Raw genomic sequence first — 12451 nt, 5'->3', positions numbered from 1 at the left:
GAATAAGTTTAGCATATATTTGTCGAAAGTTAAAATCCCAAATGACGGTTGTAAAATATCCATGGTTCAGCCGTTACTACTAAGCGATGTTAACGAAGCTAAAGCGTACTTTCTTCGCTTGCGCCCCATACATACACGAACGCACAGCGAGAGAGAACATTTTTTTTCTTCGTTCGCTGCAGCAGCTCTTTCCGAGTTAATCGGCGTAAAAGGAAATTGGTTGAACTGCGTTACCGTTGCATTACGTACGTTTATTGCATGGTAACAAGCAAATTTAATTCTGTAAACGTTGAAGACCTGAAATATTCTCTCTCTTTCTTGCTCTGTGTGCGCAGAAAAGGACGAGAGAGAAAGAGAGAGAGAGAGAGCAAATTGTTGAACCAGAGATAGGAGCAACGATCCTATTTTCATATACTCACGTGCTGTATACGCGTATACATTTCGAGACTCAAGGGCAGGAAAAAAATTCAAAGGTACGAGTGAGCTCTTTTCATGCGTAAACGATGTAAGCAAGCAAAAAAAATATAAAATAAAACTTATCTCTCTCTCTCTGGTTCCATTCTTGGTCTGGTTCGTTTTGAGATCAAATCTGTTTGCAGTTTGTGCCGCCTGTGTTATGTACTACGGAGAAAAATCAGGAACCGTGTAGAAATGAAGTTCATAGCTTTACATTATTATTGATTTAATTGTTATTGCCTCTTAATAGATATACTCGCTTAGTAGGCTTGATATGAAATGCTCTGCATTCTATGGCTAGTATTTTGTCAATTAAAATATCCCAAGTAAAATGAAAACAGCAGATAACTTTTCCATCAAAGTGGACTTATACAAAATTATTTTTACTTTGTCACTTGCAGATTTACAGATATGTAAGTACTCGCCATCTAGAGGTGAAAACTTGAAGTGATATTTTCGTATTTGTACTGGTGTAGTGGAAACATTATATCTTTTGAAACAGTTATTCGAAATGCCATTTTTAAGCCACTAGTGATACAAACTACTCAAGGGCAAATGACAAATATGAAATTGAAATAACTGATGACTTACAAATATAAACATTTAAGCAAACGCCATATTCAAGTTTTCCCGCTAAAAAAATTATAAGAACGACCGACGCGAGATTCCGACCAGTCATGAAGCGAGACACAGTTACTCCTCGACCAATGAGGTGACGAATAAAACGACTTCACATGATTTTTTAAAGGAAGGATTTGCGCCTAATAATTGTAACATGATTATATCAGAAAAATCGCTAAAAACAATCCAATAACACGACTAATATGGATCAATTATCACGAGAGTCATATTGCTTTTCTTCAGTAAAATCCTGAAAGCTCTGCATTAAACTATAGACTTTTCGTATACGAGAGTCTCTCTATGGTTTTGCTATCTCTCGCTTTCTATTCATAAATCCCCCTGATTTCAGTGTGTGCAGAGATCCGCTGCTCAAAGCATTTTTTTTTAAGTTAACACATTCAAATAACGACTGCGCACAGACAAACGAACAAATACACGGAAACTCGATCTCGCAGGTCCAGCATATATATAACGTTCGCGTACGAACATTAGTCTGAGGTTGCACACGCACACATGTTTGATCCGCGATTCCGCACAGTATATGTACGGTCTGGATGATTCTGGCGAGAATATTTATGAAAAGTCAGTGTGCGCATGTGGCTAGGAAAAAAAATACATTCGCACTTATACCGCAGCCGCTAAAAGCGTTTCGTGCTGCTACTACCACTACTACTGTTTCGCTCCGGAGATGCCATGATAGAATTTTTCGCTGCTTCGCGAATGGGCGAAAAAAGATGAAAAGGCGCGGGGTATCTCTTACAGAGGGAAATGCAGCGCGTCAGCTTCTCCGCAACTTTGGTGCATGTTTGTGTGTGTGTGTGTGTGTGTGCGAGTTGAAAAAGCGCACATTAGCCGGCACATACACGTATGGTTGCTGGATATATACCGGCGTCGGTGGTGGCTCTGAAGAATAAGAGCATAGTCACCTTACGCGCGCTGCAGTGTGTGTGTGTGTGTGTGTGTTGGTGTATGTTCCTAGTGCGTATATACACCACATATCCAGGCGCGCGCGGAGAAACGCGCGAACAAAGACTTCGTGTGTGTGTGTGTGCAGCTCGCTGCGTCGAGATAGAGAGAGCGCGCAAAAAGCGAGCGAGAGTGCGAAATAATGCAAAGTGTATGTCTTAGGAGGGAAGTGCGGCTACGGCGGTGGTGGCTGCTGCTGCAGGCGAGAAAAGCCGAGAATCCTCGCGGGGCGCCGCCAAAAGCAGCGGCGGCGGCAGCGGCAGCAGAAGCAGCGCCGGTGCCACAGGAAGACACTATATTGCGGAAGCATCTTTGCAGAAGTTGGCCGGTACGAGAGAGAGAGAGAGAGAGCTATATAGAGCTCGAGTTTGAGCGCTCTCTGAGCAACTGAGTACGGTCCGCCTTCGTCGTGTGCACTTCCATGACGAGATTTATTCGGCAAGTTGCAGTCTCGACTCTCTCACTCTCTCAGTCCTTGCTTATTTTTCGCGACTGATTGTTTTTATGCAAATGTGTCGTCGTCGTCGTAGTCGTCGTTGGTGGTGGAGACTTTATCCGCATATACTTTGCTCGCGCGCGCGCATCCACCACCATCCGCTGCGAACGCACCGAGCTGCTCCGTAGCCTGAACGGATTCTGATGGCCTGATTTTTTTTGTATTTGCCTCGTGTATATACATGTATATTTCGCTCTCTCTATGTATATACATAGAGTTGTAACTGCAGCTAGTGCGAAATTGAATCGCGATTCAATTAGAAATCGAGCCCCGGCTTTGCCGTGTGCCGTGTGCCGCGCGCCGCGTCGCCTACTACTGCACGACGAACGAGCTTGTTTTGCCTTTACGCGCTGTGCGCTGCGTGAGGCTAGATTAATTGAACGCTCGCTGCGAGCAGCAGCGGCGGCGGCAGCAGCAGCAGCGACAGCGGCACCCTGAGACTTAATTATTCACGTGGCTACGTGCACACGACACATAACAGTGGCACTCTGCTCTCTGTACACGCGCGGGGTTCGCTGCTGCTCTTCTTAATGAAAAATTAAAATTTTTTTTCTCGTCTTTTTGGGAAAAATATCGAAACCAACGTTTTTGTTCAGTGCCATTGTTTTATGTACGGGTGTGTATCGCATCGACCGGAGATAATCGCGGTCTTTGCCTTCGACTCCGCCACACCGAAACAGAGAGAGAACGCGAAATTGCATATGCACGGAGATGTTGCGCGGATGATTAATGTACACATCGACGGTGCGGTACAGCAGTAGTAGTAAAACGTATCGAACTGCGATGCTCGACCAAACGACGACTACGACGACGACGCGAGTCGATGCTAGAGCTCTCTCGCGTACACTACCACGTATTATTTATGTGCGCGAAAAGTAAAAAAGACGGCAAGAGTACGGGTCGAACGGAAATAAAAATGATAACTTAATGGAGCTCGCGGAGCAGCGAAGACGTACACACACACACACACGTACTCGGTGTACATCCATTGAAAAAAAAAGAAAAAGAAATAAAACTCTTTAAGCGAAACTCATTGCACGCTATTACACGGAGATTTACGAGGCTGTTAGTGTAACAGGGCAGAAACGCGTGCAGATGCGCGAGGCGCTTTTACATGTTTTACACTGCGCACGCCGGCGTTGCTGCATGTGCATGACGCGGGCGCGGCTCTCGCGCGCGGGGGACTCGGCGAAAAAATACAATGAGTACTTGGAGGGTTTATAACGTGGCCAAATTCCAATATAGCCATTATTATTTCGGATTTTGGTTGTCTACGTGTATCGTAAATATTGACATATCATGAAGCTACGCTTCAATAAAGCTGAATATCATGTTGTATTTAAACATAGGTGAAATTGTCGCATAATTAATGCAGCTGGTTTTTTCATCGAGTGCCGTCATATTTTTCGTACGCTCCTTGTTTTCAGCCTTCTAACTATTCAGTGTCGTTTTCGTTGTTTCGTCGTTCACCAAACACTCGCATTATATTCCTTACCGATCTAATCGCGTCGAAAGCTGTTTTTGCAGTATGCCTATGCACACGCGAGTTCCTGTTGTTTCTCGCGCAGCCAACGAGGTATCCGTTGTTTTTTTTCCCCGCTCGCTATATATACCTTGTTGTTGCTCTCTCGTGCCTTCTTAAATCTCGTATTATGCTCTGTTGTAGTAATCGCGGCCGCGAGCCCTTCCCTCGCTCTATTTTCTTTTTTTTTTTTTTTTTCTGGAAGACCGTTTCTTACCATAGCCGCGTGTATGGTATATGCATGCTTATTCTGTGTATGGCCTCTCTCTCTCCGTCGCTCCTATCATTTCTCGCGGAGTTACGACTGCAGCGTTGATGCATGTTTTATTACACCCGTCCTGCGTGTATATGTAGGTATACGAGGTACCCGGCATTTACATGTATGCGCAGCAGCAGCAGCAGCAGCAGCAGCTCGTTCGACATTGTATGCGCATTCATGCGAGCTGCACATCGCATCGCAGCGCGCGGGCCCTTTACGGCGTTGAATTACTCGTAAAGCATTCGCACCCAGTACTACTACCACCACCTATATGTATATGACCGTAGAGATATGCCTACGTTCATTTTATGCTGTATATGTATGTGCGTAGGTACCCCCCCTCGAGCTTTATGTGCCTCTTGCGCGCGCGCTCGAGGCGATGACATCTTCATGCGTTGTAACTCGCGGGAGAAAATCCTAGAGGTGAGCCTGTGTGTATACCCCAGCTTTATCGTTGCATCGAGAGGTCTTCGGTTCGCTTCGAAGTTTTCCTAGAAATGGGTGCAACGACAAAAACGCAACGACAAGAATTACAGCTCTCATTTACTTTTCAATTTTTCGACGATTAAACGTCGAATAAAAGAAGAATTCAAAGCTACGCGTTGTGTTTCTCGTCGATCCACCGTCGAATACACACGACTTTGCATTCCATATAAAATGATTACACCCGTCAAAGCATTATTCAGACAACGCGGGCTATTGTGCGGCGCGCTCGCTTTCTTGCCGCGGTACTTTGTATACCATTATCCGAAAGCTCGGTACCCGAAGGAATTGTCAATTCCAAGGCATCTCTCTCTGTCTTCTCTCTGGGATGATCCATCATATATACACAAATATGCGCGACTTTGTGGTGGATCCAATGAATATTTACGCGCCGCAAGTAATTAAGATCGCAGCGGAGGAGCTACAAGCGGCGCAAGCAAGCAAGCAAGCAGCAGAGAGTCAAAGCTACTACACGAGTCTACATGACAAGTCGCGCAGAGCTGAGAAGACAATCTTGTGCGTCTATATACGTACGTACATATAGGTAGAATCACGCAGAGATCGAGTCGAGTTGCGGTGGTCTAGCTTTTCTCTCCCGGTTCATGTTCGGCGCAGCACACAGAGACGGAGACAGAGAAATCGATGGAGTTTACTGCTCCAGTTCCTTCGAACTTATGTGTTTCCTTCGTGGATAGAGATGGAAAGAGAGAGAGAGAGAGAAACAGACAGAGCTGCAGCTGGAGTTAGCGCGCGACAAAACTTACTTAGAAGAACGGATTCTATGCTGAGAATTGACACACAAATTTCTCAGAATTCATCCCGCATGTACCAGCACACCATCTATTTTCGCGTCGAGTCGTTTATAAAAGCGTTAGCGCGAGGATCTCTCGGTGGTACGTATGTACACGCCCTGAGTGTTCATGTGTGTGTGTGTGTGTGCGTGTATGTTATGTACCGTGTGGCCCCGTGAGCCAAAGTATCGAGCTCGAGCAAAGAGAGCAGACTTGTGAAAACCGCAAGTAGGAAACTGCTCGTTAGTATATTCCTTGTGAATCTGGCGTATTATTTCGCTTATGGAGCCGCACACGGTTGCCGCCGTTGCCTCTGCTGCTGCTGCTGCTGCTGTTGCTGAATAAAATGTTGCCAAGCGAAAATTAATACAAGGGAAATGTGCTTTTACTCGCTTTGCCAGCTCTCTCTCTCTCTCTCTCGTACGTGCATATAAACTTGAAAAATATACTTTGTGTGCATCCTTTCCTAGGTACGAGCGTTTGAACTAGCGTTTTCGGTAATATAATATTGTGCACCGACTTTAGCCACGGTAGAAGTGAAGAAGCTTGAAGAAAATAAGAAATAATTAGACAAATAAAAATAATTTGGTACAACTAATTTCAGCAAGATTAATAGTATAATAATAAGCAGTAATGATTTAAGAACCTTGGTAGATATGCTCAACATTAATCATGGCTTAATGAACAAAATATGATCAATAAAAATGTTTTAAATTGCATTACCATTAATTGACTTTTTTGCGATTTTTATTGAATTAAAAATACACTCGGCAACAAAATTATCGCAACAAAAAAATTCATCGAAATTTTGTCGATTTTCAAATGCTTCTATCTTGGGCTAGATTTATCGTATCGACACGCTTTTTTTTTAATTTCTTGGAAATTTTGTCCTCTTTAAATCCATATAAATTAAGATAAGATTTGAATTAATGTTGAGTTACCAGTAGTATTTGAGCGTGACCCTAAAAATTACTGAAAAAAAATGACTGTTTGAACGTGTACCAGTACCACAGTGATTTTTTTATCGAAATTTAACAAACACCATCGCAAAGTGCTCTTTTTAACGAGTAATTTAAAAAAAAAAAAGACCTCTCTACGATTTTTTTAACGCCCTGTAGGTCGATTTGAAGGTACGGTTTATGTACGCATAATGCCCAGAAAATCGTCTTGATTTCAGGTAAACGGGGGATTTTACGTACTTTAAATGGTATCTTCGAATCGACCTACATGGCGTTAAAAAAATCGTAAAGAGGTCTTTTTTTTTTTAAATTACTCGTTAAAAAGAGCACTTTGCGATGGTGTATGTTAGATTTCGATAAAAAAATCACTGTGGTACTGGTACACGTTCAAACAGTCATTTTTTTTCAGTAATTTTTAGGGTCACGCTCAAATACTACTGGTAACTCAACATTGACTCAAATCTTATCTTAATTTATATGGATTTAAAGAGGACAAAATTTCCAAGAAATTAAAAAAAAAAGCGTGTCGATACGATAAATCTAGCCCAAGATAGAAGCATTTGAAAATCGACAAAATTTCGATGAATTTTTTACGATAATTATGCGATAATTTTGTTGCCGAGTGTATAAAGACGTAGATTTTAAATCTCCTAAAAATGCCAATTTAACTGTGTCAAAGAATGCAGACTAGATTACAATCGCTGTAAGTATGATAACTTTGAATCTCTACCACAAGATGGCGAGTACATGTATCTATTAACCTGCAAGTGGAATTATAAACATAATCACACAAATCACGATATTTTGTGAATAACATCTTTGAAAATAGAACTCATAAGTTTTAAGTGCAATTGACGATATTGTCATTGAAAGTGCTTTGATATATGATCGTAATTTGATTAGTTGAATTCTTTTCTGATTCAGTAACGGGGATAATTGTTTATCAGTTGTCTTTCGCTAGGTGCCTTTCAAATTTACAACCTTGTTTATGATCACTCTAGATTTCGCTGAAAAAGATGAGCCACTCAAAGTTAAATACCCGAGGTAAAATTAAAAATCAGCTATGCAAATTTTACCTCGTGATGTAAATCGGCAAACTTGCTGAAATTAAAGTTAAATTGACTGAAGTGGAGTACGAGAAAAATCAGCTAAACAAATTCCACTCGAAAACTTGAGAAATTAAACTTAGAGAACTAGTTTATTAAAACTTTGATTGGTATGAGGCAGATCCGGGGGAGGGAGAGCAAGAGCGAGGAAAGAAAAAAAAAATTCATATCAGATGCTATCGTTTCCAATTTCGTGTACTCCCCATCAGATTCGACGATGACACTTCCCACGAGATCCTCTCCGTTTGACACGCGTCGAGTTTTTCGATTGTTTCGCAATTGTTGATAGTTCCACGAGTTTCAGATGGTTGCAATTAGTTGAGAGCTTCTGTGCAATAGATAGGTATAGGATAAAACGAGAAGAGTGTTAGGCAAGCGTTGCACTCATCAGCCTGGAGGCATCTGCCAAGGCGTAAGCAGCTAAGTCGGCGCAGGGAATTGTGTGACGTACTGTATGGCGCATGCTTCGCGAGAGTAGCTGCGATCCAACGATATCAGGATCTCTCATGGCACTCGTGTAATTTCGCGACACATATACGCATAGAATCTTTGCAACTGATGTTACGCTTCGCGCGTATCAAAGTATATGAACTATGGTACACGTATTTTACCTCCCTGAAATATATCTTGCGGCGTGTCGCGATCCAGAGGAACTAATTTAAGGTAAAACGCCTATTACTCGGACACAGCAGAAATTGGAGCCTATAGTCGGACACTTGACTTAAAACACTATTATCTAATTAAAGGGAACTAAAAACTAAAATAATGCTGCAGATTATGTTTCATGAAAGCTTCAAAAATACATTCTTCAGACCCTTTTTTCATTAACTTCACTTGAAAAAATATGAAAAATCAATGTTTAGTTGATAACTTGATAAGAAAAATTTATTGCAAAAAAACGTAGGTTAGAGCGGAAAAATTGCGACTGGTTTTCAGCAAATTAAAAGAAAAACTTTAATGCAAAGCATATAGCATTTTACATTGTGCAGAATATTTTTGCTTCGTAGATCACTTTTGCGTAATTTTTTTCTTGAAATAGAGTTTTATTTTTTAATAATCTCGTGTCCGGATATAAGATTACATTTCGCACGAGTATTGTTAAAGTCGGACAGAGCAGATTACCGTGTCCGAGTTTAGAAGTAAGTTTGAAATGTAATTCTCTGTAGTCGGACAGAGGGCACGACTCTTCGATCTGTCGCTACAGAGGCTTTTTTCATTGTTGTGAACAGCAAAACATAACCATAAAGTGACAGTTGAGGCATGGACCTACTGTGGTATGTACGCATGTTTTTTTTAATGATCTTGATTGATTATATAATCATTGATTGATTTAGCCATATATAAACAATAATAGTTGATGTTACTAATAATGTTTTTGTTCTATTTTTTTTAATATATAGCTGCCAATAATGAAGACAAAATCAAAAAAAAACTCCTCGAAAACCAAGGCAGTAGCCGGTTCATCGATTTCTAAACCTGTCACAAGAGGCAAGGAAAGACAGTACAATTCACAGCAGTTATATGATGCTCTTGATGCACTTGGAAAAGGTGTATCATTTAGAGAAGCTGCAGTTCATTTCGATATACCTAAAAGTACTCTGCATGATAAGAAACATAACCGCACTCCCGTTGAATGCCCAAAAGGATCACATACAGAATTAACTCGAGAAGAAGAGGTAGATATAGCTAATTGGATAATAAACAGGGCAGAAACGGGGTTTCCAGTGAGTAAAGATCATTTATTGGATTGTGTTGAGAAGTACGTGACAGCTCTGAATAGGAAAGTGAGATTCAAAAAAAATAGACCAGGTACACGCTGGTACAAAGCATTCTTAGGAAGACATCCTATAGTGGCTGAGCGAATTTCTCAAAATCTTACCACAACTAGAGCTTCTGTAACTGAAACTAACTTACGTCAATGGTTTACTAAGATTAATGCTTATTTGAAAAAAAAGAATTTATTAGAAATTACTGATGAACGAGTATTCAATTTAGATGAGACCGCCTTTCAACTAGTTCCAAAAGATAATCATGTTCTGGCAAAAAAAGGTGCAAAATCTGTGTACAAAATAGTTTCAAGCGATGAGAAGGCATCCTTGACTGTTTTATTTGTTGCTGCAGCAAATGGAATATTACTGCCACCAATGATCCTTTTTGATTGTAAGACTACTCCTCGACAAACTACATTATCTAAAATTCCAAAAGACTGGGGCGTTGGACATTCAGAATCAGGCTGGATGACAGCAGAAACTTTTTACCATTATGTGAAAAATTGCTTTATTCCATGGCTACAAAAGAACAGTATTGAATTGCCAGTAGTATTGTACGTTGATGGCCATGTGTCTCATCTTTCTTATCCACTCATGCAGTTGTGCGTTGCTAATCAAATTGAACTGATTACATTGTACCCAAACTCAACACATATTATTCAGCCTCTAGATGTGGCCCTGTTTCATCAATTAAAAGACAAGTATAGAGAAACGTTGAGAAAGTGGAGGTTTGATAATGATGTGGTTGATTATAAGAAACATTCGTTTGCTCCTGTGCTGGAACTAACATTGCAAAATATTGATGTAACTTCAAGTATCACAAATGGATTCAGAACAACAGGCTTGTTTCCATTGGATGCAGATGCTGTCGACTATGGTGTTTTGAATAAAAATAAGAAGAAAAAGAAAATAGTTGAATGTTTACCTGCTATACCAAATCAGAAAAATGAAAACTTGGAATTTTATGAAAAAAGCATATTGGCACCTACTGTATTAGACCAATTCAAAAAACATATTTTGGAAGAAAGTTGGAGTGGAGATCCAGATTTAACCAACCATTTCATTATGTGGAAAAAACTGCTTAATTCAAGTAAGTTGAAACTTATTTCTAAATATCATTTTCAATATTTTTATAATTGTACAACATATATTTTCAGGTACGCCAATTAACTCAGGTATGGTTGACAACTCAAGCTCTAAAAATGTAATCACTACTACCACACATGAGACCACTAGTCAAAATGGATCAATTATATTATCTCAACATGAGAGTAGTGATGGAATATTACCTCTGCCTGAAGTATTTACACAAGAAGAATCTACTGCAGTTAATGGTGCAATTGAAATTGAAATTGTTGATGAATTCTGTACAGGTTTGTACATCAAGATTTTTTTTAGTTATTATTCTTTTAAAAGTAAATTTATTTTAATAATTACATATAAGTGTATAATGTTTGGTTGCAGCTAATGAGACTGAATCAACTGTAAACCAACAAGTTTTCACTATAACTCCAAATGTTGAAACTAGTCTTAGTCTTAGTTTATGTGAAGAAAATACTGAAAATATTTTTGAGTCTACAATTGAAAATAATAATAATGAAAGTAAGCCAGTAAACAAAAAATCAATATATTTTACTATACAGTTCTTAAAGATTTCTGTTTTTATGTTTTTATAGTTATCAGTGAAGTGGTAACTCTTAAGTACACTAGTCCATTGCAGAAAGTTTATTCTAGTCCAAGCCAAAAAAATTATATTAGTTGCAGTACGGTTCAAGAAAATATTCATTGTGCTGAATATTTTGAATCACTTAATAGAGATGTTAATAAGGCGAAATCTGGTCCCATTGATGACACTGGTAATTTTGTTATAAATAATTTTGTTATAATGAAAAATCAATAAGACTGCTTAATACAATATATTTATACATTACAGATATTCATGCAGAAGTGGATATTACTACTAGTACAGTAGACAATAATAGTCAATTATTCAAAGATGATTCATCTGAAAATAGTAGATCACTTGATGACAAGCGATTAGAGTCTACGTCCTTTAATGCAGATTTATTTATCGATGATATTCTGGATTTAAGCAATAATTCTAAAAGTAAAGAGGAGAGGAGTCTTCAATTTATTGCTGCAAATGATAATGCAGTTGACAAAACGGCTGCTTTTGAAACTTTTTTCAAAACTCCTGAATTTAAGGGAAAAAGAACCATAGCGAAAAATGGCCCTCGTTGTGCACCTGCTTCAACTGTAGAAGATATCATGAAGGTCCATGAAAGAAAAGAAAAAGAGAAAAAGAAGAAAGAAGCAGAGACATTCAAAAATAAACAGAAAAAAGAGAAGAATAAAGTATTAAAAGAGAAAGAAATAAATATAAATAAAAAGACCCAAGCGTATTTGTCAAAATTGACCCAAGAAAAAAAAGAGATAATGACAAAAATTAAAACATTAAAAACTTCATTGAAGTCTGGAGCATTGAAAGAAAATAAATGTGATTACGATAAGCAATTAAAGCTCTTAAATATAAGACTAGATGAAGTAACAGAGTTGGTGGCCGAAGAAAGATTAAAAGCTGTGAAAACAAGAATAAAAATAAAACAAGAAAAAGTGTAAATTTGATTTTAAAAAATGTATTTTCAGTAACATTCTTTTTTTACAACCTTCAGTTCTTGATTAAATAAAAATCATATTTCCTTATTAAATTGATTTATTTTAATTTCCTTGAACTTTCCTTAGGATACGATGAAATAATAATCGAGTAAATTTCGTGAGATTGGAATAAATTTTGTAGTGTCCGACTATTAGTCTCATGCGCGTCCGACTTCTAGGTTGCCCTTTTTCACGTGTCCGAGTATACGTGATTTCTAGTGCTCTTTTGAAATTTAATTTTTTTACTAAAATTGTTTAAAAGGATTTTTTCTAATACATGAAATAGATTGTTGAAAGGATAAGGAAACAGAAAAGTCAAATTTCTTCCGCGAATAGTACATAGTTTTTATTTAAAAAGACTAAATAAA

At 38.8% G+C, this 12451-nt stretch overlaps 1 protein-coding gene across 1 annotated transcript; it reads left to right on the top strand.

Moving 5' to 3' along the window:
- Nucleotides 1-8887: 8887 nt before the first annotated feature.
- On the top strand, nucleotides 8888-12115 carry LOC106659675. The gene is made up of 7 exons (XM_014382352.1): nucleotides 8888-8933; nucleotides 9060-10518; nucleotides 10586-10801; nucleotides 10893-11030; nucleotides 11105-11284; nucleotides 11362-12008; nucleotides 12101-12115. The coding sequence occupies exons 2-7, from the start codon at nucleotides 9069-9071 to the stop codon at nucleotides 12113-12115; spliced, it is 2646 nt and encodes an 881-aa protein (XP_014237838.1). The 5' UTR covers nucleotides 8888-8933; nucleotides 9060-9068.
- The last annotated feature ends 336 nt before the right edge of the window (nucleotides 12116-12451 follow it).

The sequence above is a fragment of the Trichogramma pretiosum genome, unplaced genomic scaffold (genome assembly GCF_000599845.2).
Source record: "Trichogramma pretiosum strain Unisexual culture from Peru unplaced genomic scaffold, Tpre_2.0 scaffold36, whole genome shotgun sequence".
NCBI lineage: Eukaryota > Metazoa > Arthropoda > Insecta > Hymenoptera > Trichogrammatidae > Trichogramma > Trichogramma pretiosum.
The sequence above is the reverse complement of the archived record's forward strand: the minus strand, read 5'-3'. Positions and strand labels throughout refer to the sequence as shown.

Bases quoted from the DNA above. Each gene is read 5' to 3' on its own strand.
- LOC106659675 (XM_014382352.1), top strand. From the start codon at position 9,069: ATGAAGACAAAATCAAAAAAAAACTCCTCGAAAACCAAGGCAGTAGCC. The intron at 11,031-11,104 runs GTAAGCCAGTAA...ATGTTTTTATAG, and splicing joins TGAAAATAATAATAATGAAA to TTATCAGTGAAGTGGTAACT. The intron at 11,285-11,361 runs GTAATTTTGTTA...TATACATTACAG, and splicing joins TGGTCCCATTGATGACACTG to ATATTCATGCAGAAGTGGAT.